The sequence below is a fragment of the Pomacea canaliculata genome, linkage group LG3 (assembly GCF_003073045.1).
Source record: "Pomacea canaliculata isolate SZHN2017 linkage group LG3, ASM307304v1, whole genome shotgun sequence".
Lineage (NCBI taxonomy): Eukaryota > Metazoa > Mollusca > Gastropoda > Architaenioglossa > Ampullariidae > Pomacea > Pomacea canaliculata.
In genome coordinates, this window is record NC_037592.1 from 2,261,157 (window position 1) to 2,287,932 (window position 26,776).

The 26,776-nt window shown below is 46.8% G+C and overlaps 1 protein-coding gene across 1 annotated transcript in view; it reads right to left on the minus strand.

Annotated features, from left to right (window-relative positions):
* Nucleotides 1-8,907: 8,907 nt before the first annotated feature.
* Nucleotides 8,908-26,776, minus strand: part of LOC112560092 (U1 small nuclear ribonucleoprotein 70 kDa-like) — a 69,713-nt gene continuing 51,844 nt past the window's right edge. The window contains exons 6-10 of the mRNA XM_025231667.1: nucleotides 22,508-22,589; nucleotides 14,937-15,038; nucleotides 12,191-12,278; nucleotides 11,536-11,798; nucleotides 8,908-10,454 (exon numbers count right to left, since the gene is read on the minus strand). Coding sequence (XP_025087452.1) covers nucleotides 10,075-10,454; nucleotides 11,536-11,798; nucleotides 12,191-12,278; nucleotides 14,937-15,038; nucleotides 22,508-22,589 — 915 coding nt within the window. The 3' untranslated portion in view covers nucleotides 8,908-10,074. The remainder of the gene's footprint in view (nucleotides 10,455-11,535; nucleotides 11,799-12,190; nucleotides 12,279-14,936; nucleotides 15,039-22,507; nucleotides 22,590-26,776) is intronic.

Genomic DNA, 26,776 nt, shown 5'->3' on the forward strand with positions numbered 1-26,776 from the left:
CAGAGCGTCATCAGCGAGGACATCAAACGGGTGGTGGCGGAAATTTAGCTCTAAATTTAGCTGAACGGTAATTCATCTCCTCGATTATTTCAGTAATTACACTTACAGGTTCCAAAAATGTGGGATGGAGGAACAATCACCGGGTAGAAACATGTCCCAATCAATGGGGTCATTCACACCCTCCCTTCTCTCCCCGCACTCCCTCCTTTTTGTTGGCAATTGTATCCTCTTAGGGTGGTTAGCCGAGCCGAACCTGTCTGACCGATAGCTTTTTAAAAATATTTTTTGTTTCCATAAACCGTTATCTGTTTTCCTCCAGACTGTGAGTGTGCGCGCGCGCCTGCACGTGTATAGGTGAACGCATTCCTGTAGTGAAGGAGGTCGATAGCCTACTTCCCCTGCTGACGCTGGTATTGCTTTTCTTGTGATTGAAATCGATTGTTTGATGGCGGAGCTGGACTTGCTGCCTGTGCCAGGAGAAACACACAGGTGTGTGGGGTGGCCAGGCACGAATATCGCATTAACTCTCAACGGCCGCTCCTCGCCTCCAGTCGCTTCGCAACCATGGACCGGAGGTGCACAACCACTCTCCACCCTGCTTTCTCCACACCTCTGCAGCGAATATGAGGATCTAGATTACCTATTGGCTTCTAGTTACAACATGTAGTTAGCTTATTTCTTGCTTTCTTTTTTTTTTTTTTTTTTTTTTTCTTCAGCTGAAAATGGTTTGTGGTACAATCCTGACAAGCATTCGCAATCATCATTCTAAAATAACTGAGCAAATCCCGTCCTATAAAACAACAAAAACTGTTTTTCACAGAGTGAACTGTGCAAAATAATTATCCCTGGATCGCTTCTTTCTGATCGTTTGCAGTTTCTCGGGTCACTGAGGCTTTGTTTGTCTTCTGTGACAATTCATCCATCTAGTTGGGTTCATCAAGGAACCGATGTGCTGAGTCGTTTCCGTTTTAAGTTTCTGGTTTCTTGCTTCAGTTTACTTACACTCGCGTCTAACACAGGTTTGGATCAGTCCACTGACGCCGCCATTGTCCTCAAACACTGATATCCTTGATTTTAAGATTGCTTTGTAAAATTTGGAATCAAATCAAAATGATAAAAAAGTGAACTGGAGAATATTGTCGTCAAAGATGATAAGTTACAAACAGTAATAGAATTAACGGGGCAGCTACACCAGGCTAATGCATCTCCTACACCAAAAGCTACACCGTGTGCTGTTGTGGGCTTGCAGAACAAACCTCGGAGTATCCTACAGGAGTATCCTACAGGAGTGTCGGCTCCTCCAAGAACTGAGGGAGGAGATGGGCGCTGCAGGTCCCCTCGACATCAAACCTGTGGACGCTCTGCAAGTTTCATCTCGAGAGCTGGTTTCCATAGCGAACGACAGCAACTTGTGGAAGCTACATACTCCATTGTTGCAATCACTGACACGCAAACGATCTCATATGTGAAAAATAGAAGAATGCCATTGCAAAACTGAATGAACCTCCTCGTGCGTCCCTGTGTGGAATCCAGTTGGACGTAGATTTTTCTTTAAAAAAAAAACATATCCTCGAACACAAACAAAAGCAGATACACCTAACTTTCCAAAGGACGCAACTATACTATAACATGGTCTAAAATAAATAATAATATCAAATTTATAACCCATTGAAACCTTGTGAAAATCACAGTGATATGAAAACAAATGTTGATTCTGGCCGTTTAGATATGACAGTCCATACTGTTTGTGTAGCTGCCATCTCCCAGCATAGATGTTGAAGTTGTGGTTTATGTTGGCTTCGCTTCCTCCACCATTTCCTGGGCAGACAGGTGAAAGGTCGTGAGTAATTCAGTTTACTTTCGCTCGACACCCTGCGTCTTGAGAGCGATCCACGCCTTGTTCGTCTGATCGACTTTTAGTCACATGACTGTTGATGTTGTCTCGTCAAGTCTAACAGATACAAAGGTCAAATGTCAATCGAGTTTTTGCACCAAAGACTTCTGTAGTGCAAAGCAGAGGTTGTATTATAGGAATTCCTAGAAAATCGGAAGTCAGTTTTGTCTCATGCGGTACCTCAGAGGGAAAAATGACTAATTTGGATGTTCTGGACTCAGATGATGAGAGCGCTTTGTGCGGTTACATAATGGTAGCTAACCACAGACATTTTCTTGAAAACTGAAATATTATTTTTTAATAAAATAAAATTTCTAAATAAAGTAATATTTTGAATAAAAGTTCCTCTGTCTCACACACGGAATTAGAAATGCCACACATTCAAGAAGAATGTACCATCAGTGAGATTCAATAATCAGCGGCGAAGTGCTTTCCTAAGCCAATCTTTCCAAGAGGGCATCAGCCTCGTCCACACTACAGAAGTCTCAAATTCAATTTGTTCAGCTCCACTTGCACTTGGGACTTCAGTAATTTTTTTTTATTTCCACATCTACTTGATAACGGCTTTTTTTTTCTCTTGCCACATCCATTAGCTTGAGGTCGAAACGCTGTTTATTTTGGTGAAGCAGAACAATAATGAAAATCACAACTTGAATAATAATAAAAAAATTGTATCGCTCTACCACAAGATTCATGTGATGCTCTGAGAGCTAATCAAATATGTGAACAATATGAACGGTAAAAGATGTACAACAAATGAGAACAGTAAAAATTACAGATGCTAATGAAGGATAGCCATGTTAGTAGTTTGAAACGCCAGGTGTTTATTGGATAGTGTATTTTAAGTATATATTAGAAAAACTCTTGTCTGCTGATGGTGCGTGATATAATAGAGAGAAGTCCATCAAGATGATGCTGAATAGACAAACATTAAGGTTGCCCTGGTAACGAACATGAGGCCAGTATCTGCATAGTACGAAGTGTGCAGATACCTGCATGGACTGTAGAAGGTCAATAGAGACAGGTAGACACAATAAACTAGAATAACGAATATTTTAAAAGAAAAGTAAGGGGTGCCATGAGCTGAGATGAGCAGTCTGTCATGTAAACAGGCGCCACACGCCTTTTGGTGAAGAAAGAAAGAAAAAAAACAACAACAAACAAACTACGAAAGTTTATATACAGGATCCATTAACAAACGACGGTGGCGATGTCAGGCTCAGAGATGTACTTAGTACTGCAGGTTCAGAACTACGATTTACTAGGACCTTGAGGAGTTTGAGCTGTATTCAAGGTTTCAGTATCTGTTTAACCAAAATTACAGAGGAACTGCGGAAGCTGCTAGAGAGAAAGGTCTGACTGTCCAGGTACGCCTCCTCCCATGTATTAGTCCAGGTAATTCCACTTACAGTCCCACCACGCGTGTAAAGAGCTCAAAATGTCGATTCTTCTCTCTGCCACTGCATTTCAGTTTGCAGGTTGGCAGTGCTGTCGGCGATAAGGAGATGTCGGTCGATGGTGTAACATTTTTCTCCCATCGATGTAATTGTCAGAACTTTCCTGTTGGCAATCAATATTTGCATCTCTCGTAATACATTAAGGAGAACTTTATCCATCCCTGTCCGACCCACCTAATTACATGGCACAGTCGGAGGCTGCCTCCTCTATTTACAAGTGCTGTCTCACCTTGTCATCGCCACAGCCCGCATCCTCCTCTAACCGCCACTTGTGCCGATTCTTGTTCTCTTGTTTGTAAACTGCGTGGGGTGCGAAACAAATAATTACATTTACATCTAAAAATAAAAGAATTTCCACATATTCGTGGAAGTACATACTCATCAATATCTACTTTGAATTTCTTTCAGAAGTGTGCTTCTCATTTTATTATCTATTTCTTATTTCTCGAATATTAGGACTCTCCTCAACACCCCTTCCTCTACCACCACCTCCTACACAATGCACACGTTGAGAAAGTCAATCAAACGATTTATGAGACCTCCCACCAAAAGTAAATAAACAGTTATTTAGCCTCCACACACACAGGGTTGCTGTCAGCTGCTTTGTGACACTGGGACAAATGAAGAAGAGTTTCTGGACCAACTTTCCTCCTCAGCCTGCTTCGTGCCGGGGAGAGAAGGAGGGACTCGCCACCTCGTGCCAGTCCACGAATGCCAGGACTTTGCTTAACCGTCCCGTCGTGCCCTTAGACGAGCACTGTCATCGATTATCGATGATAGTTTAGTCAGCGTGTTTCTGGGACAACGTCTTTCATCTCGGAAAGAACGAAGAAAGGAAGACACTGTAATCTGTTCTCTGTGTGTGTGGCTTCGCACCTTGGAGAACACTATATAATATTTAGTATATATATATAATATTATTATAACGACAAGACTACAGACGTGCAACAGCCAACTGCTTCAAGTCCATTATTTTCTTTCATCGCATTTAGCATCCCGTTACCTTCCAGTTCATCAGTTTATCGCGTACTTTCAATGGACCTATTTAATTTAAATATTTATCTAGATGAACACTTTGTCTTCCTATTCTCAGAAAGCCAAAAGAAAAAAAAGTAGTTTATTTGATATGATGTCTTCCTAGTGGATATTCTAATCACCTCCATAATTAAAGCTGTTCTCAGTTGACAGTGTCAGTCGACCATGTCTCACTCAAAGAGAAAGGCATGGAAATAACAGGCCGAGAAGAAGTGATCAATCCTATCATGAAACAACTGAAACATTTTCTGAAATGGTAAACAATAATTCTAACATAAACACAGCAAACAGCTCTGTGAATGGTGTAATTGTTTTAATGTATTGCTGACGTAGGAGAAAATGTTGGGAGGAACTAACCTCAGTAGCTATGTGTGGCTAATAATTCAGAATTTTAATAATCACAAGTATGTGAAACAGCTACACGACTGTTGATGAAGCTGCTCGGAGTAGGTCACAGCATCGGTGTGGAGGCATCCAGTGTGAGCTAACTGTCTCTCTCTGTCCCCTGACGAGGACAATGAACTCTACAGAGGAAGAGAGAGAAAAATAGCGTTTTTAAAGAAGGGGAAGCAAGAGTAGAAACTGGGGGTCGGGGTGGGGTGGGTCAGTCTAGTCAATAAATCGACCGTTGAGAGCAAATGAGCGAGCTTACAATGTGTCGGCCAACTGACGGCAAATGTTTGTCCTCCTCCAATGAAGCCAATCGTTTGCTTCGGCTTCTAAAAACCTCTCTCCTCCTCTCTCTCTCTCTCTCTCGCTTGTCCCTTATGTCTGGAGACAGAGAGGGAGAGTCGTGGAAGCTGGAGATAAGTCAGAAAACCTCAGACAAAGTAAGACCACGTGATTATTAAGATGAATAATTTGCGTTTATCTCCAGAAGCTGCAGTGTAGGGTGTGTTTGTCTCGGTCGACATGTTTCCGGTCAGCACATTCAGAAAGTGAGACTGAACATCAGGCCAGGGAAGGAGAGCTTTTGTGTCAAGTTAAATATATACAACCTGAGTACGAGCCTGTACATCAGGTCTGTCCATTCTGAACACAAGCCTGTACATCTCTCATACATCTATAATACATCTACATCTCAGTCTGTGCCCACGACTCGTACATCATGGAGCGGGTTCTTGTTGTCGTTGCGACAGTTTACAGTCTGTCTGGAACTTGAGTAATTACTTACGTTTGGTCTGGCAGTAACGGCTACAACGTCTTTCACGCCTGGCAGACGTGGACATGATGGACGACGACTGGCGAGTGGCTGGTCGAGATGCTGGACGTCTTGTGAACTACAATACATTATGACAGATGACTGAATGGAGTGGACTCTTCATCACTCCCGCCCTTCCTCCCCCAATCCGCTCAGATAAAGAGAAACAAGATTTACTAACACAATTTCCTTTTTCTTTTGTTGTCAAAATAAAGATTGCTGGGAGAAAGAATCGATTGCCAATCAATCTCTACCCTACACCCAGCAGTACAAACAGTAAGTCATGTTATTCTTTTGCTGAATCCTTCGACTGAGCAGGCACCTAATCGACTGATTTCTCTTCTTTTTCAAGCCGCCATCCACAATATCCTGTTAAAAACACAGCTTTTGGATTTACTTATTGAGATTCTCTCTCTCTGTAGTTTTTTTTTGTTTGGAAGCTCCTGTTCCTCAATTTTCTGGCTTTTAACATGTCTGGGTTCTCTATAACGAGGATTACAAATCATTATGGAATGTTTTGCAATTAATTTTTTAAATAAATAAAAAAAGACAATAATTTAGTAATTAAATTCAAGTAATTTAATATAGATACAAATATGGATAACAAGCTTGTGTCCTTTATTCGTTTTGGTTTCTAACTTTTCTGAAACTGTATTGACGAAGTGTACTAACTCGTGATCAGCCTCCATTTCACGATTGCAGCCGATGAGAGGAATGGGAGGGGGAGGCACAATGTACACAATAGTTTTAGTACGAGTCAGAAACACGCCTTTGCTCCTCCCGAGACTAAACATTTCATGAGGCGAGTTCAGTGACGAAGACAAGCGAGAGAAGGGAAGACTAATGACAGGAGGAGCACAAGTCCTCCCTGCACCGCGCAACCCGCACCCACAAACAGCCAGCGGGCCGGCCACAAAGGTCAAGGAATTCATTAACAGGGTTCGATACTTTAGGGGCATTCGTCAGGATCGTTATATCGAGGCTAAAAATGAAATTGTGTTGCCATAACAACCTGTGTCCTAGCGTCACGGCCATTCTCTCGGCTCGGATTTCTTGGCTGTAGAACGTTTCTGAAAAACCGACGAGAAGGCCAAAGTTTTGAAACTTTTTAATATTCAGTCATTTTAATGCGGGGTCTCTGTCTCCCATTTTGTAGTTATTTTTCCTGCTTGATTTGCACGATTCATACCATTAAGATTCATATAAATTGTCTTTTCTTACTCAAATGTAAACTGAAGCTTAGCGGAACCCTGAAATTTTACTCCAGGTCTTGTTGCTGGCTCACCTGATGATGGCCCCCGTTGGTTCGTGACAATATCATCATTGCGGAAATTAAATATCATCACAATTCATTTCAATAGAGTGTCAATCACTCACCTTCGCGCGCGCGCGCACACACACACAAACAGTCCAACAGACGACAATAATGTTGCTGACCTTTCATCACAGACTACTTTATCCGATTGGTGGTCTTGAGGGCACCAGTGTCTAGGGTTGGACAGGAGTGCTTCAATATTTTTTGGCACAGTCTCGAGATGACGGACCTGCGGGGTGTGGTGGTGGGTGGTTCGGGCTGATTATAGTGTCCACCACAGAGGCGGTTATTGCGACACGTTTGGTTGAATGCAATACCAAAGCTTCCTTGTCTCCTGACTAGACCTTAGTTGCGATGGCGACTAAGACAAATCTACTGCGGTAGGTAGGAGACGAGATCTGAACCCATGACACAGTTTTCTTCGCCTTCTTGGTGCCAGCCCTCCAGAGTTGCACCTTCAGACATCGATAGTCGTCTAAAAGGTCACCTTGTTTGTGACCTTTCTCTCGTTATTTTCTATTTCGCGAGAGCGATGCTCATCTTCTCTTCCTCGCTACCTCTTCATCTTCCGTTAATAGTGGTCATCTAGGGTTTGGTGAATTGTTGATCCTCAATGGTGTCAGCATCGGAGGTTATAGAACGGCAAGAGCCAAATGATGGAAGTATGTTGCCCTACGTAATCGAACACGCACGCGCTGGGACTACAACCAAGAGAACAAAGTCTTCACCGGACATTTTGCAGTTTTCTCTACACATGCTCTAGCAGGAACTCGGTGCTGAGACCTAACAATTCCATCAAGTGCATATCTGCAATATTCTGTTGCCCGATTTAGAAACTGAGTGCGGTTGTCTGCCACTCCCTACCTTTACTGCAGGTTTGAGTCAGTTGTTTGATTAAACCAAATGTGGTTCTTAGAGGTCATTTCTTTCAAGACCGAACCCACTGCGACATCAGCAACAATCCTAACGGCAAATGATCACTGTCAAGTCCCACTTTATAAACATTTTTACAATGAGTTTTTTTCTTTTTTATAAATTGTACATTTGATACAAAACTCGGATACAAGAGCAGGTGCCGGGGTGCCAAGATCGTAAGGAATTGGAAAGAATCGGCCTTCTTTGCCACGTCCGAAGGTTTTGTCCGAAGTCTGTTCTTAATAAATAACCTCAAACTGGTGATCAAGCTTTCTTTTTTCTTGCGCAAACAACTGGTCCTACAAGAATGATTGCTGTAGACGACTTGATTCTTTACTTTCGTTTCTCACCCTGAACCTAGTTCGCGACTTGTCTTACTCGGGTTCTTCCTGGTTCAGACCAAAACTGGGATTGACAGTGATTGCTGATCCCTTCTGTTTCAGACCGAAAAGTGTCGCTCATTCAAGATTTAGTGCAGTCGACGAAGCTGCTTTAATTTACCGAGTGTTCAAGGGGTTTGTGGTGTAGACATGCATGCTACCCAACACCTAGCGACGTTCCATGCTCTCGGCCCCAAGCTATTTTTAGCACGAACATTCTCATCTACTCTCGCTGTACATGTGGTTAGCAACCCACAGAAGACCGACGACCCAACGCTAATTTCATCAACAAAGCAGGAAGCTGTTCTCTCCTCAGATTAGATGCCAGCAGATATCGCATTCTCCTTCCATCATCTTGAGAGGCAATGACGTCAGAGTGCAGGCCTCCCCTCAGTTTTTTTGTTTTTAAACTAGAAAGTTAACGACCACATGCTATCGCAGGCAAATCTTTACTGTCCTCCATAGGGGCAATAATGATCACCATGCGGTTCTTGTTTTTACTCTAATAGAAAACTTAAGACCGCCAGAAAAAAACGAGGAAAAGGCGAGAGGCAATTCTCGCCGCGAGACGACAGGCTAGGTGGAGAAGTTGTTCACTAAAAAGTTCCTTAGCACCATTTGTACAGCATGGAAATGTGTGCGTACACCTGTAGCATCAACCTGTCGAGCTGTGTGACCGCACAAGCAACAATCCAACAAATAATCACAACTCTTTAGTGCTGTCAGTTTTATTCTTTCCTCGACGAACTTCTCCCATCCCCCTCTTCAATGTGCAACACAAACAAGTCAAACTAAACTCTAGCAACTCTCAAGACCACATCAATAAAATGCACAAAAGCAAAAGTGTAAGACGCAAGCAGGTGTCGGTCCGTCACATCACCACTCGTTTCCAGGTCGCCGCTGTAAGGTAGGTTTCAGTAGCTACACTTCATACACTGGGGCTGGTTAAAAACAAACGTTGTACCTGCCTTACAGCCAACGCTCACCAGGATTTCAGCCTAGGTCTGTTATAGGTTCGAACACAGCAGGTGAAAAAGTCTAGGCTTCCCAATCTACCCCAACACGCACGCACTCAATCTCCCAACGCAAACTCTGACTACTGTCTACTAACATTTCTAGCTTCCGACCAGATTTTTTGGGGGGAGGAGGGGAGAAGAGGAGGGAGAAGAAAGCGTCATCATCTGCCAGAAAGGTAATAGGTGTAGAAATTCAGTCCGACATTGTGAAACTTGTGCTCGTGTGCTGTCCTTCCAGTTTGTTATACTATTAACCCTAACCCTAACAAAAACAAAGCTAACAAAAAAGGGTTTCACGGGTAAAGTCTGGAGCAAGCAAGGGAGATAACTACTCAGAACACGGACGAGGTCGCGTCATTGATACCGGCCCGTGGCACGGACACCAGCGAGCCGAGGCCAGTGCAGTCGCAGAAAGCGACGGTTTGGTCTCCAGCCCGCGAGTATGGCAACTGTCATGATTCCCTCATCACTTCACCTATCAGACGTCACCTGTGTAGTCTAGACGCCATAAGAGGTCAAGACTTCTTACCTTCAACTATGACAAAAAAGTCTTAAAATCATGTTACCCCGCCCCCTCTTAAACCTCCAACAGCCTTTTGAAAGTCGTTATGTAGATTATCTGTTAATACACTCATAAGAAGGAAGCGGGATACTTGGTCAATAAAGTCACACAAGTCTGCACAAGTATTTGTCGGACTCTTGCCTACAACACATGTTCCGTCTATGAAACGTTGGCATTACAGAGTAAAAACTTTTCCAATTAATAAAATACAGCTAGTGCGACCAGTCCTGTTCTCCCCCACCCCATTCATTTCCATGTCCCTCCCCCTTCACAGTTTCTGTCCCGTCGGCCACCGAGGCTCACTGCTCGCCCTCGTCCTGCTGGTCCTGCTGTAAGTTAGCGGTGTAGGCGGGGTAGCCATCATCTTGGGGCTCCTGTTTCACCCGCACCTGGCCGAAGTCTTCGCCCATGTAGTTGCCGTCACCTTCAGCCCCTGCGTAGCCGCCCGCGCCGTTGGAGGCGTCATAGTTGTTGTAGCCGCCGCCGCTGCTGTCGCCGAAGGGAGGCTCCAGGTTAGCCTCCGCCTCCTCTTTGATGCGGAACTCGCGCGAACGTCGCCCGCGGTCACGGGAACGGCTGCGGCGCGAGCGCTTCCTGTCCCGTGAGCGGCTGCGTTTGCGGTCACGTGAGCGCGAGCGACGACTGCGCTTCTTGTCCTTGCGAGTGTCCTCGTCCTCCACTGCAACAAGACACAAAGCGGGCTGAGGCAAAGTCCACACGCTCCCCTCACCACCTCCAAAACATATGAAAGAGTGAAGAAAAGAGAAAAAGGAAAGAACAGAACAGGAATGAAAGAAAGCTGTCACAACTCAACACGCATGCGCACAGCTTAAGAACGGGTGCTTGTCTGTAAGGAAGAGACAGAGATGAGACATGCGACGAGAAGGCTGAGGGTTACTGCTCAGTATTGCCCTCAGGTACATGTCTCATACACACGACCTTTCCAACTACAATTCCAAACCTGCCCCAGATCACAGTACACTCTCTACCCAGTGCAATTATCCCATGGTTATTTTGTCATTTTTAATGAACATGCAAATTAGATGGCCTTACAGTCTACTGGCTTTAGTGCCAAGAAACTGCACGAGGTTCACTGTAAGTGACCACACGTCTTCCTCAAAACATCTGTTACCATATATATATACTAGGGAGATGGTTTGTGGTTGGGCGATGGGTTTTGAGTCCCAGTCCCTAATGTCCAGCGCACAAACGATCTGGGACTGTAGTCATGAACAAAAGGTAAGTAATGCTACTATAGCAGGGGTGGGCAATTAATTTTCCCAAGGGGCCGGATGAGAAAGTGGAATGGTTCTAGAGGGCCGGATGAGAAACTGGGATGGTTCTAGAGGGCCGGACTAATATAGTTAACTCAGTTTACCCAATACTGTATATATAGTATATTACTCCAGCGAGCGGGCGGGCCGGTCAGAGACAGGAGGCGGGCCGGATCAGGTACTATATAGGGTTAGCTATGGACTCAGTAGTAGGACACAGAATGGCTGATAAACTAAAGGTCCCCGTCTTACGGGTCAGCAGGGATGAACATTAAGAAAAAGTAAAATAAACGAGGTACGAGTGACCTTTAACTTCATTACTACGAAGCTTCCTATAAATTAAGACATCGGCAGATTGGCAAGTAACCCAGGGTATGCCTAGATCACGTGGTCAAACAATTTATCAACCCTAGGACTTATATATGTGTATGCTCTACTTAAGTACCTCTCACCACACACGCACACTGACGTGGCTGCTTGTCTCACCTTCAGGCCCACGCTCCTCCTTGTCTCTACGTCGTTCCTTGCTGCGGCTGCGGCGTCGTTCCCGCTCTCGGCTGGCGCCCCGCTTGTTGCGCTCACGGCTGCGCGATCTGCTGCGGCGTCGCCGCTCTCTGCTGCGGGAGCGCTCTACACGGCCACCTCGACCACCACCACCACCACCAGCGCCACCGCCACCTCCACCAGCTCCGCCGCCGCCTCCTCCTCCTCCACCACCACCAGCACCAGCACCTGCCTGCTCTTCAAAGCTGCCAGAGATGGAAATAAAGCAAGAGGAAGAATCAGGAACGGTGGGGACGGAACCTGAAGTGAGTTGCCTCCCCTGATTTCAACAAATGTCTCACACACACCTTTTGTTTAGCCTTATTTGAACACTACTGTTCCGGAAATAAACGACGATTTGACTAGTAACCAGTCTTAGATTACCCCACCATTTAAGTTCACCGATCTTTCACAATCAGTCTTGTACTTGTACCTCATTCTTCATACTTCCCTGTCACCTAAACCTTTAGATATCACACTCGCCTTTATTTTTAAGCCTCATACCAGTACCATACTGATCCATCCAGTTCCAAACGTCCAAAGGGTTTATCTCGAATGTAAAGAACAAATGGCTCGTAAGCCAGTGCACAGTACTCACCCCGCGTTGCCTTGTGAATACTCGTCGCGTCCAGAAAAGCGCGTGTTTTCGTCCGGACCCCCTTTGCGTGTGCCTCCCAGTCCGCCACCTGAGAGTCATGACAAGGTCTGAAAGGTCTGCACAGTCATTCGACAACTCAAACCTTACACGACAGAGACATAGCCCCAGCTTTTGTGCACGTGTGTATGTATGTGTGTAAAATATATGTAAGCAGTCACCATCTACTTGATGACATTTCCCGCTGGCCTTGTCCTGAGCGTTACTTATTGTTCCACGCACTGTGACATCATGAAATGTGCATGTGATGAACGCAAAAACGAGAACTACACATCAACAAAAACCAGTGAGAAGATCTAGTCCTACGGTTTGCAAGAAAATAACTGGAATGATTGAAGCGCATTGTACGGTAGAGGTTTGGAAATGGGTAACGGGAGGGAGGAGAGCAACACGTGAATGTTAGAGGTAGGGGTGAAATCCCACCTGATGTAAAGTCTCTGAGGGAGCGGGCGGTGGTAAATTTCTCAATCAAACACAGCAACTCTTAGCGGCAGACAGTCGGACCCAGTCAAAAGACAAGTCCGCGTGTGGCAGCAGAATTATCAAGAGCTGTCAACGACTCCATAAACAGTACTAACTCTATTCATTCACGCGAATTGTTTGGCAGGGGCAGAGAGGAATGTGTGGTTTTGCTCACCTACTGACGAGGCACAAAAAAAACTGCACATTACATGCTAGTAACACCCACATTTCTCTTCGGCCGATCGCGGCAAACTGCTCACACCAAATGACAAAATAAACAGACAGGAAATACATCTACTTTTAAATATCTAATAAAATAATAATTCTCATGTAATCAGGTTTTCCTCAACTCTGCAGAGCTTGTAAAGCATCCAAGGTTTTGCTTATAAACAGCAGCAACTGCATGCTAAAGCTAGTTTTTTTTATATTATTATTTAATATAAATTAAGGAAGTCTACGAAAGTTATGCGTTGTTAATATTGATGTGACAAAAACTAAGTGTTTCAGTTATTATCAAAATACACCTTCATTGCAAATATAGTAAATACCGTGCGCTGTGCTAGCAGTACTCGCCACGTCTCCGTGTACTCAACATGTGGAGACCATGGCGGTGTCAACGAGGGAGAACTCTTGTGAGGAGAAGGCAAGGCAGGCCATCAATTAGTCTCCCTTGCACTGGCGCCTTGTCCCGCTGACCACCAGCATGGCGGGCCGTCTACCACACCCGTCTACCCGCTCGGCATGCACTCGTTAATTATTCACAAGCAATCAAACAAATCGTTTTGCTGGCTGCCGCTACATGTGACTTCCGACCAATGAAAATAAAGATTTTTGGCCTCCCAGCGGCTAGAAAGGCAGCAACAATTTAGCTAATGGAGGGTAGTACGGACGAGAGGTGTGATGACAGAGAAAAGGGAGGGGGAGCCTCAACTTACAGGAGGGGGGACGGTCGTGAATGCTGGCTGGTGTATTAGATCAACACTACAAGGGTCACGCTGGGTCGTTCGGAAGAAGAGCCAACACCCAGGTGGCATGGCGCGACAACGCTTTGATGTTTTGCGTGACGCCCTCCACCATCCACACCATCCACACCAACCACTTCATCCACGCCTGTATCTGTGTATGGCAGCGTGCACTAGGAAAGTGGTGGGAGGTGTACGAGTTTATTTATCTTGCTTCCATTGTAAGGATTGTGTGATAAATAATACTCGTATTTAGTAGTAGTGATTTTTGTTCGGACAACAGGGAAGGAGGAAGGAGACTGGCATAATTGTTTCTGGCTACTGTCCAGGATGTCTTTCCATCAATCCATCAAGACAGCGAGAGATAAAGCGCCAACAAAGGCGGGTATATACATCAGGTCGCACGAGTACTCACTTATCAGTACATATCAAATGCGTCTGACACATTTATTCACCATCATTCTCCCTCTCTCTCTCACACACACAGGGTTGAGGAAACCAAAGTACCCGGTGAAAACCGCGACAGTCAGCCTGTAAACCCTCACATTATTCACTGCACTGTCCACAGTGAGTTGCCAGGACACCAAACGTGCCTTTTTGCCAGGAACTTCTAAGTGCTCCGAGAGATTAGCCCGCCCAGCCTCCCCCCCCCCCCAGTAGCAGTGCCGGGTGTGGGAGGGAGGGGAGGAGGGAAGGGTGATGAAAGTAACAGCCGTTGCAAGTAATCGCTGACAAGCGGAGGTAATTGCCGACACCGTCAGGGCGCCTCACCGCGGGCAATCTGCCTTGCTAAATTAACAGCTAGGCAATCTCCATGCTCCAGCTCTGCAGACCCCTCCACCCCACTCCCGGCGCTAATTGCGCCCAGTCGATAAAGAAATTAACCTCTGACCCTCACTACAACCGCCCCACCCGACTTTGTTCGACCGGCTACGCCATTAGTTACTTCCGCCCCGTAGCCATGGCGACTACAGGCCCAATATAGATGGCAACGAGCACTATACCTCCATACTATGTCTCTCCAACTCCCTCGTGCCATCGTTTCGTGACCAAGTACTCACGTCCACCACCCACAGACATCGCTAAAGCGGGTGGGGCAGGGTGGAGTCCCTGGATTTCCCACAACCCAAAGCGCTGCTGGTCGATGACTGGCCTCACTAGTTCTTTGTGTACTACGTATACGTTCATCCCTTCCTGACATCCCCCCCCACCTCACCCCGATCGCTCACTACTGATGACGATAAGGGCAATGAAGATGTACTCACCTAGTCGCCGGGGTCGCCAGCCCTTGACCGTCCTGCCCCGCTCCACGTCCACCAGCACGCGGCGCCCGTCGATCTTCTTGCCGTCGGCGTGTTTGTAGGCCGCTGTCACACAGACATGGAGCCAGAGTCACACACAGGGCCGTGCACACCGCACACACGTCACAACACACGCACGGCCAGTTCGTCACACTGTCGTGGCCGTCAGCCCTACGTCAGCAGGGTCACAAACCTCAGCTTCCTCGACCTTGTCTTCAACTTACTGAACTATAGTTGACACTTTTATTATTACTAGAACCAAATTCATGGGTCGTGCGTAATTTTGTATTTAAAAACCCCATTAAAGAAAAAATGAAAAAATCCGAGTAAAGAAAAAAAAAAAATATCCTGGCGAACAAAGACAAGGCCGATTGTTCTGCGAGGTGAAGAGTAGAAGAGAAACAAAGACACGGGGGAGAAATAAAGACGACAACAGCTGAAAAGAACAAAGTCTCTACTGAAAGCTGGGCGCGACCAACATTACACACGACTTCAACAGTAACACCCATCGAGGTCCTGAGAAGCCAGTGTCCAGTCTCTCCCTGTACTCAGTCATTCGTGTCCTGGCGTGAGTACTGTCTGTGATGTCACTGCCGTCAACCCGCTGAAGTCGTGAGTAGTGTTACGTACGCGCCTTCCAGTGTCAAGTCGTCCTCATACTTACCTGGCACGTCACACGACAACACAACACAAACTGACAGCCTTAGTGTCACGCTCCATGTAACGTCTGTGACGAAACACCAAGCCACACATACACAAGGTACAGGAGTTACCTCCTCCATTTTGAAACATTTGGAAGGTAGGGGACTGGGACACCAATGTAGACGCAAGTCTGTCAATGACCTGGCGTCTCGTACAAAGCAGGATTCACTTCCACATTCTGCTTTGATTACTCTTCTCGTGGTGACGGGGCTGGGAGTCGGGGACAAAGAATAGTGGGGGGTAAGGGTGAGGGAGGGAACGTACTTTTCTGCCACAATAGAAACCGGCTTGATTTACCTGCCCCTGCTGAGCATCCTGCTTGCAAGGTGGACTCGAGGTGCTCACTTACCCGTCTGTCGCACATCAAACTACGTTGTGACAAATGTCTGGCACCAGACCTGAAGCACTTGCTGACAACAAGTCGTGGGACACAGGACAAGGGAAACAACTGTGCGGGACGGAAGGGGCATCGTCAGGGGGAGGAGGCCTGAGAAGAAACACCCACACTTACGTCTTGCTAACCTACCACTTGGTCAAAATGTCTGGCCAACGCCGTGACTTGTGAAGGTGCGTGAGCTCGGCGGCCGGGGGTCAAACCCGGCCTCTAGCGCGAGTAGGAGCGTGCGACACAGTCTCCAGTAACCAGGGACGGCCTGCTGCAAGCCCACCGGTGTTTTCGATCCACCAAGGTGTTCCCAGTAACTTACCCGGCTTACCTGAACGTTGTCATGGAAAAGCATTACATCTCGCACAGGCCAGAGCAGCCGAATCCCTCCCTCCTTCCCGGCCTCTAGCAATTTGCTTTCTTGCTCAATCTTCCCCTCACCTCTATTACTTCCCTCCCATCTCCCACCCCGTGAGTGCGTCACAAAGTACCCTGGGTGGTTACATCGCAGCTTGTATAAGAGCTGCTAACAGTGGCTCACCGTGAGATGTGATGCTTTCCTGACATCGCAAGTTTTGTTAACAAAAACCAACTAACTAACTGACTATACACATTTCTTTCTCTCGTTTAGTTTCTGCAAAAATGGTTCTAGAAAGATTTTCTCTTTCTATGATGGCAAAAAAAAAAAATCTCATTTTCTTACCTGTGTGAAAATGAGAAGTCTATCAAGTATGCCTCATTACCTGTTTAATAATGCAATGTTTACAAAAATTCGTACCCCTGTGGTAACTTTTTAAGACTGGGACATTCTCGCCATTGCATCAGCTATCGGCGACTATTTCCTCTCTACACTTTCAACTGTTTAACCTCACATCATTATTATTATTTTAGCGGCACAGCTTGCCATGACATGGTAGTCTTTATCAATAAAATCTTCACCATTAGCCAAGGCACAAAACATACAACCTGATACTCAGGCAGTACAAATATTTTTATTTGTGGGAGGCGGCTTTGGGGGTTGAGGGGGACTGGAAGTTGACGGTAAAAATGTAAGTGGACAAGTCTGGCAACATTTAGCAGCACCACTTATCTCACTCGACCAAGAGTACACCTTTCAAAATATCTCTTCTGAACTCAGCGACCAGAGAGAAATGAGCAAGTTTGCTTCATTAATTTGTTTTTGCTTTATTTAGTTTTATTTCTAGTTTTCGCACTCTGGCACAATGCCTTTTCCCTGAAATCAAACTAAGCTGAGCCTAATTCCTAGCTCCAAGACACCTATTAAAGTTTTAAGTGTTTTTATAAACTTGTAATTTCTCTAGAAAATTAAAAACAAAATAAAGACGAGTAGTTTAATTAAACTTCTGCAGGGTGTGTGGTTTTAATTAGTTCTAGCTGCATGCTCTCTCTCCTTTAGATTTCATCGTCAAAAAAGTACTTTAAAAAATCCCGTTTTACAAAAATTGAAATAACTATGAATGATCAGTTGGTGAACCCAAGTCTTACCCAGTTATACAAACCAAGTGGCAGCGTTATAAGCGTTCAGTGGGAACTTTGCAATGTTTAGGCAACATGGATGCCACGTGGGCCCGCATGTTGGGCTCTGGAGGAGAAATAAGGAATATGTCTGTTAGTTCGCCACGGTAGTGATGGGACACAGACATGGGGCACATTGTGGGCGATAGCAAACAGTGAAGACATTGTCATACACATGCTAACAATCATAATAGTGATGATGATTATGGTGATTATGAGGATGATGATACTGTGGTGATGATGATGCACAAATATGGGAATGCCATACAGGATGGTGTAAGCCTTATAACCTGGATACTACCGCTGTCTGGCAGAAACAACAAGCACTGGCATCATACAGACGGTGTATTTTGGGAACTAGCATTCAAGCCAGTAAAGAGAATGTTTTAATACATTTCCTGGCAAAATGTTGGCTGCCATTTATCTTCCTTAACTGGGCTTTATCCTGCAAACCCACCTCTCTCTCTTTCGTTCTCTCTCTCACACACACACTATGCATGCACTAAGAGGAAGAGTAGAAGGAACTATACAGGATAGGCTATCACGTGTTGAGTAATTTACGGTTGATTACTAATGAATAACTGTATAACATCACACCATTCCCCTTAATTACAAGTACAGGCGACATCCTGGAGACACTGCAAACAGCTTGCTGCGGGAAATGTTCATGACATCCTTAGTGTTGATAGTGGCCATCTGGCTGTCTATACCACGGCTTTCCGGTCTTATGTTTATATCCAGGCTTTCTCGTGCAACCATAAAAACCAACCTGACCAGGAGAGCGTGCACGGGTACAGACGTGAACTGCACCCGTGTTCACAACTAGGCTGGGGTGGAACGGTATACCGTACTACTTACTGACAGCCGCGGTTCAAACCCCCAAGAGGCCGCTAAGCCTCGTGAATTTTTCACCATGTGAACTAAATATAGGTAGGGCAATGCCGGCAGTGACTAGGTGTGACTGAATGTTTTATCACTGTAATCTGCGACTCGTGGCCCACGTCCTGTCTTGTTCCTTCACATGACTTATCTCCCACCTCGCCACAGCAAGGACTACCCGGTCCCCTAGTCACAACTCCAGATCGCAGACCACCCCGAATATAAGGCCAGCTCCAAAAAGAACAACAAAAAACCAAACAACAACAACAAAACCACATAAAATAAAAGCTAGAAACACGATCTTACGCTCGGTCATTACGCCTGCCATTAAGGTTTTTCGAAAACGCGTTTTACATTAAAGCATTTCTAAAACAAGTGCTTTTGAAATTGTTTTTCCCTACTGTGGCCCACTATAATTGGACCCAACTCTCTCAACCTCTCCCCTTTCCTCGGAAAAAGTGTTGACGATACAAATACTCAGATGCCAATGGAATGATGGTGCCGAGTAAGGAGGAAAGGCGGTTGTGAAGGTTTGGACCAAACGGTCGTCAGCTCGTATAACGTGGAGCAAGTCTCAGGTCGCCTTACTGAGCAGTTCTTAGTGCGGCCGTGCGCTCTATGACCGGGTGTTCAAACATCCCACTTTCCAGCTGCGCGGCTCCGCCGGATGCCCGATGCAGCTGCAGCAACAACAGCTGCATACAAATGGCGACATCGCGCGAACGACGTCGTCTGACTGGGCACTTGGCACGATGTGGTAGACCGCCACTCGACCGCCTCGCCATTAACACAATCTATGGAACACTTCCTCTCACTTGAATTAATTCAGTCTGATACCCACTCCGACCTTCCGGCATTCCGTGATTGCAAACTATTCGCATAATCCCTCTCATTCTTACCAACAGCGCTTGCTTCGTCTTCAGAGAGGGACAGGGGTGGTTGGCAAGTCGCCCTGTTGTCATTATCTACCGTGTATAATCAGGTGATCGCCAGCCTCGCTCTGTGGTGACCCTGGCCGTCAGACTACAGTAGCCCACTCTCGTCACCCACAGCATCTTTTAACAACACCTGCTGCTTGCCTTCCCACCTGCCGATCACCGCCCTCACTGCCCACTGCAAGCCTCGCTCGTCCTGATCCTCCGCGTCCACCATTGGCCCTGCATTCTCGTCACACCAAGGACATCGCTCTTCTCCGCAGTTGGAAGCGTCTCCCCTCCCAGTAACGATGACCGACCCTATAAATCACTGACTAGCAACAACCCCCGACTGGACACTTGTTTTTACTGCGTCACTACCACCAGAGACCTTGTGCAACCACCTCATCGCCCCATCCCTCCCTCCAACTGAAGGTCACCACCTCCATTCTCACCCTCCTCCCGCATTCCTTACCCCACCTCCCCTACCCGCCGCTCCCCATACTGCCGAGTGTGCGCTTATTGCGCGGTCCTTCCTTATCTGCTGCATGTGGGCTACACGTCATGCCCAAAATAAATCTGATGCCGTCTCTCACAGCACCAGTACGTCACGCACAGCCCTCTGGGACCGGCCGCCTCCTCCCCTCAGTACGTCACCAGCAACAAAAGCACTGACGGGAGGGAGAAAATCCCCCCTGACAATCTTCCCTGCACGGTCTTGACACCAGTGCGCCGAGCAGGCCCGACAACGGTCCGCCTTCTGCAGACACAGGCCCGTCAGTCCTCGACTGTGACGTGCTGTGACGTTTATGCCACTAGCAGCAGACTGTGGTCCTGCCACTGGAAGTTGAGGTCCCACCCCAAGCAGACGCGTGTCGCGGCCAGATGCTTGTCAGTGGTCAGAGTTCCAGACTCCACAACTTTAACGTTGTCCGGTCTCCTAACATCTACACGTGTCCAACGGCTACCGTGAACTTCCTTCTCACTACACTAAAGAATCAAAATAACTTTAGTGGAGAGGCTAGGTAGGTAATATGTAAAACATATCAATACAGAGAGAAAATAAACCTCAAACACCACAACCAGAGCGACTATCTGACAAGCTCCACGGAACCCTATTATTAAAAAAAAAACCAACAACAACTGTGGAGTAAGAAGCGCCGAAGAGGGAGCCACTCAGCCCTAATGAAGGCCGGCGCGGAGACCACTCTCTCTCTCTGGTTCTAACGGCGAGCGCGGTCTCGAGGAAGACAAGGTGGGGGAGTGGGGTGGAGGAGAGGAAAGGAAAGGGGGGAACCTAATACCTCTCAGTGATTGACGACACTCTAAACACTCCTGCCAGTGGCGGCACAATGCAGTCGTGCCGGTGACCATGGCTGAATTACGTCAACAGTCAAGGAGACCGTTTTGCAGAGCTCTTCCTGTCGCATTTCTACCCACTCCACCCGCATCCCCACCTTGCACCTTTGTAAATAGTTTTTGTTGGTAGACGCGTTTCTTCAAGAATAGCTGGCCGATGCTTTCTTTGAAGTCGACGACTGCGCTACCACACTGCTGGCCACGTGTCTGTGCGCGTGTTCGCGTGCGTTGGTGTGTGGGGGCGTCTAACACATGGCACCTGCAGTGCGGGGGTTGGTGAGTCTGGAGGTGGAGGGGCAGGTCTGGAGAGGTATTTCCTCATTCCCCGCGATCACATGGCACTGGCTTCCATTGCCAAGAACGGAAGAGCGCGACGATGCGATTGGTCTGACGAAGTGTTCCAGTTCTTTAGTTATGTCCCTGACCTCTGCACTCATAACCCTCCCACAGGCGCGTGTTCCTCCTGTTTCCCCCGGCAGTCACACGACTTTGTATCTGATGACCTCCCCACCTTGTCACAGCCTACGATTCCTCTTGTATTCCGACTAGTCAGACAATGGGATGGGTTCACTGACCCTGTGTGGCGTGCAAGGGATCGTTAGGTTGCTAGTGCATGCTGAAACACGGATTATCTCGAGATATACATAACAGACCTTGCAGATTTTTTCCCTCAATTTACAGCGATGGGCAGACTTTTTCCATGGAGTTTGTTGGCACATCCAGTGTCCTTAAGGCATTTAGAGAAGTTTTATTTGGGCCAGTGCTAGACCTTACACCAAGAAGTCACATAGATCAGTGGTTCTCAAAGTGTGGTCCGCGGACCACTAGTGGTCCGCGGGCATGAGTCAGGTGGTCCGCGGACCACTAGGCTGACAGTCGTCATATGTTAGCAAAGTGATGTTTAAAGTAATGTATTCCTCGCATTAATATTTTAATTAAAAAGAACAAGGTATACGTAGTTTTATGTCAACTTATTACTATACTACTGTCACAAAGGGACATTTAGTTTTGAATTAAAATGAAACAAATGCGGCAATTTAAATTTGAAATTCATAGTACAGAGCGATTTTTATACCTTGGTGGTCCGCCATAGCTTTTACTTAGGCCTTGGTGGTCCGCCATAGCTTTTACTTAGGTAAAGTGGTCCGCGGTCCGAAAAACTTTGAGAACCACTGACATAGATGACTGAACCACTTATTTAAAAAAAAAAAAGAAAAAATAAAGAAAAAAAGATAATTCTGACGACCCCAACCCAACTTTCCTCCCCAGGAAAAAAACACGCATGGCGAAATTTCCTAACATCCGGACCACACGTGATTGCCGATGTTGCGTGGTTCGATGCGTGGTTTGATGGCTGATAAATCTACCGTGCCGATGGCGGGCAAAGAACTCGCTTGTCTCTGGCTGCTCCCACCATCACCCACGGCTCAGCCTCATAAGCCCTACTTGCCCTTTTCAACCGCGTTTCCTCCCTTCTCTCTCACCCGCAGCCGCATTCAAACGTATTAATGAAACTGCTTGATGGACAGCCACCGCCATCTCGCACGCAAGCATTCTATATTTTGACCTTCTTTTATCAAAAGGAAAATCCCATTACAAACCAAATAACATTGTTTCCATGATGCTTCCGTAAGCTGTAAGACCCGGTACTCAGCATATGCTGGTACAGCAAGCAAACAAAGCGTGCAACGTCTTTCAATGGTTGTGGGGTGAGGGGTGAGGGGTGAGAGGGGAGCGAGTCACGTGCCCAAACTACTCACAGTGCATGTCACGCTCGTGCTCATACTCGATGAAGGCGTAGCCTCGTGGCTTGCCGGCGTTCTTCTCTGTGATCAAGCAGATCTGTAAACAAACAAAAAAGTCGACATTGCATTACTATAACAGAACATCAACACATAGCCTTATACCTAGACCTGCTGTGATCAAACACATCTGCAAACAAGACACTGCCTTACAATCACACCCACCACATGCACTTCTCTACAAACGGTTTCCCCCCTTCACCATTTCCTCCGTTACCCACTAACGGCACCTGGCTATGATGCTGTGCCAAATAGTCCTGCCGCACTCAGACATGAGGTGGTGAGACACCATGTCCTCCCCTCTCTATCACAAACACAAAGCCTAGCAATACATTTTTTCGACATGAAGGCGCCGTGTTCGCAACACACTTCATTATTAATCTTGGTCACAACGAACGTTGTACAGTCATTTAAAAAGCTTACAAGCGAAGATCAAAGTGCCTCACTATGGAGACTGAACTGGGTGTGAGCCGGAGGTGGACGAGCATGGGACAGCATGGACAACTGCGCGAAGACTGGCTGTGACGACACTTGCCTCCTCTTGTCCACGGGCTGTGCTACAATTACAGGGTGGTGGGGAGAGAAGCAGGTAGGACAGTTCGTCCTGCTCAGATATGGAGGACGAGAAGGAGGAAACGGAGGGGAAACATGCACGCCACCTGGCGTTGCAGGCATCTGGAAGCAGCCTGGGTCTTTGGCAACCTTTCAACACGACATCGATTCTGACCGCGGAACTTGTTCCGGTCCCGACGAAACTGTGAACATCATCATCTCCTTTGTTGGCGAACGGATAAGCTGTGAGGGTGGACAGGTAAGCTCCACCCGGTCAGATTTACGAGCATAGAGGGCGCCACATGGCCATCGTGATCGTCCTGGTTGTAACCTTCAACTTACGCCGTTGAGCGCAAGAACCGAATGTGACGTCACCGTGTCTGCCGTGCTGCTTGCTTAATTCAACACACGTGACACCTCATCTCTGTAGCACGCGCATCAAGACCCTAAAGATGATGATGTAAGACGTTGGGCTTTTCTTTTTTCTTGTTTTTTTTTTTGTTTTTTGCTGGGGGGTGGGTGGTGGGTAGAAGATGCTCCTCCAGCAAACCTTTTGTGTCTGCTAAACATAGCTGCTGCAACAGGAGAAAAACGACATTTTCGACATCGACGCAATGATGCGAACAACTCCCGTCGTTAAAGTCCCCGGCTGATAGATCGAGGGAGACCTAACTGTCGACACTAAAAACATTTTCCTGAGGTTGGGTTGGTTGCCCTTTAAAAGAGAATTTCCACAAAAAGACACCCACAACTCTAGCCCAAATACCGACCCTCAAGAAATAACGGTTCGGTTAAGTGCACAAAACGTCACGTGATCGGCCGCGTCTCGTCGTCAGGTGATAAACATCCATCGATGACGGAATCTCTGGTTCTTCCCTCAAACCAGACTCCCACAGCCGGACGGTTGGGGATGTCGAACTCTTCCAGGTCAAAGTTTATTTCCTCCACAGCTTTACTCCCTCCCTCCCCCACCTCCCCATCTTCCCCGGGGTGTCGTGTTGCGGAAGACAGCGAGGCGATGCTGTGGTGGCCGCGAAGCACCCCTGGGAGTACCTTCAGTAATGGTAATGGCGGGCGGTCTCAGCACGCCACGGCGCCGAGAGGAGGATGCTATTTCCAAAGGAAGAAATCGATAGTAATAGGATTTCTCCTCTGTCACACAATGGGTAAATGTGAAACAATGGCCCACACACCCCAACGGGCTTTTGCCATGATGGAATATTTGTCGGCTGTGGCCAGCAGGCGGGAACACACACACACACGAACACACACACATACACACACTCACGCGCCCGTGCAGACTGTTACACCATAAAGCCGCAGGCTATAAGAGGCTCTCCACCTTTTCTCCATGTAATTTCGTCCACGTCTCCTGGCGTAAGAATAAATATTTATGATCCGTTTGCACGTCTAACCCGGCGGCACAGTACCGTACGTGCAGTCTGAAGATGGGGAATATTTGAGCGCTCTGTACAGACACGTCAACTGATGCTGGACTGCTGACTGGACTTTTGTTGATAGGGGAATGTCTACCAGGATAGCAAGTGAAACTACATAATAATGCGGTTAAGAAAAACGTACAGAAAAAAAAAAACAGTGAGAAAATGAACGCTGCATTAGGGTACATGATGATGATGATGATGATGATGATGATGATGATGATGATGATGATGATCACAATAATCAAAGACCCGACAGTGGTTCTTTAAAGAGAGGGAAATGATGGACGTGCAGCTTTAGGAAGTCGCAGCAGAGGGCGGCGCGTGTTAAGAGAGGACTGGGGGCTTGTAAGCGAGTATTAAGCTGCTGCCAGACCTGCAGGCTGTGAGTGTGTTTACACCATTCTCTCCAATCAAAGGCAGCAAGTCAGCCTACAACTTACAACCAGACTCTACGATGGTCTGGGAAACAAGAATGGAGCGGCTAAACGACCTCCGCGCACAGGACGATGGCTGATGCTGCAACCTGTGCTGCCTGGTGATGACAGCCACCGGACCTGCAGGCTCGGCGCAGCTCACTTGCGCAGGGTCACTTTCCCTCAAAGACAGGTCAAGGCCCATCCGTGATGCCGATGACCTTTACCTCGAGGTTCGACACGGGGTGAGGACGCTAAGCAAACGGGTGACCATTTCCACAGAATACCTCCGCCTGGCCAACTTCTCTTTCACGGGATTTCTGAAGAACGACACAAACCTACTCGCACAAGGGGATTCACACGTGGTAACCAAGCTACCGACAAGACTGTGCTAAAAAGATACAGAGCCCACGTCTGCAACAGCTACTCGAGGCGCGCGCGCACACACACACCAATTCATCGAACGTAGGCACCTTACAGAAAGAAACACATTAATATGTTATATACCACATTCACAGTTCTACCTGCACTTTCAAACAAAAAGTTGTGGGAAAACCAAACTTGGGTGCAAAAGCCTGCCAGGTCTTGAAAAGCTAGTCTTTCTGGAGTCAAGATGGCCGAGTAACAGTTGCCCTTTGCTAGACAACAGTTCACGTTCTTGCCAAGACTTGGTTATGGTCTTTTTTTTTTTTTTTTGCTCGGAGAAGGTTCAGGGGGTGGGTGGGGTAAAGGTAAACTGCCTGACAACTAGGAGGCATAAGAAATGGTTGAAGAGATGGGAGAGGAAGCGACCCCAACCCTATCATATCATGTACGCAGACCTGTGGAGTTCAATCGTCCCATTCTTTTCCCGTTAAGAAAAAATAAATTACGACCGCAAAGATTACTTCCTCGAGGGAGATCCGCTCGCAAACTCCTCGGCAAACCAGAATCTCTCACTTGACATCGCAACCGCACAGCCAGGCCACGCAGCTCACATTTTCCAGACGATATATAATGTGAGTTTAAAAATATATCGAAACATTGCTATCTATTTTTAAAACATAAACTACGTGAAGGAAGGAGTGTAGCTGACGATCTTGTTGTATCTTCAACGGCAGATGAACTCTAAGTTTCTAAGTTATAATAACTTACACGCGACTCAAACTGCAAGTAATAAAGGTTAAAAAAAATCTCAAAGTTTTGTAGCTGGGCCATTACTGCGTTGAACTGTTGGGCATGATGTCGCTGATGAGTTCTGTCCGGGTCTGTCTGGAAAATATCCCCCACATACACTCCACTGGCCCTACGACGCAAATGCTTATAAAAAATAGTTACTAGGATATCAGGGAGAAGAAACGGTGGCTAAATAATTGGTCTTTGTTGTGCGCATCGCATGCTAGACATAGTGAACCACTCACGTTCACGGCCACTTAAAACACCAGAAGAAGGAAGACTTTTCTGTTATGCAATAGAACGCCACGGCAAGCTACTACCTGGCGCCTGCTGCAAGAAGTTGAAGATTCTCAGACCTTTCAAAAGCTTTGTACCGCACGCGCTCTCTGGCGCACGGCAGCAAGATGTTGACAAACATACAACCCGCGGCTTCCCTCGCCATGTTTACCTTCCTCTCGGCATCGGTCCGCACCTGTAGCCGCTGACTCACGGCGGCTGTCACGATGAGCCGCCAAACACCTCTAACCCCCTGCCCTGCCCTAGAGGTGTGCAACTGTCTGACAGCCGCGAACGGTGGGCTTCCTGAAAGTATCTTAAGGTTTCTAGATGTTTCATCGCGTATCTAACCAATAGAGACGCGGAGCAAATGAAACCCACTCTCTATC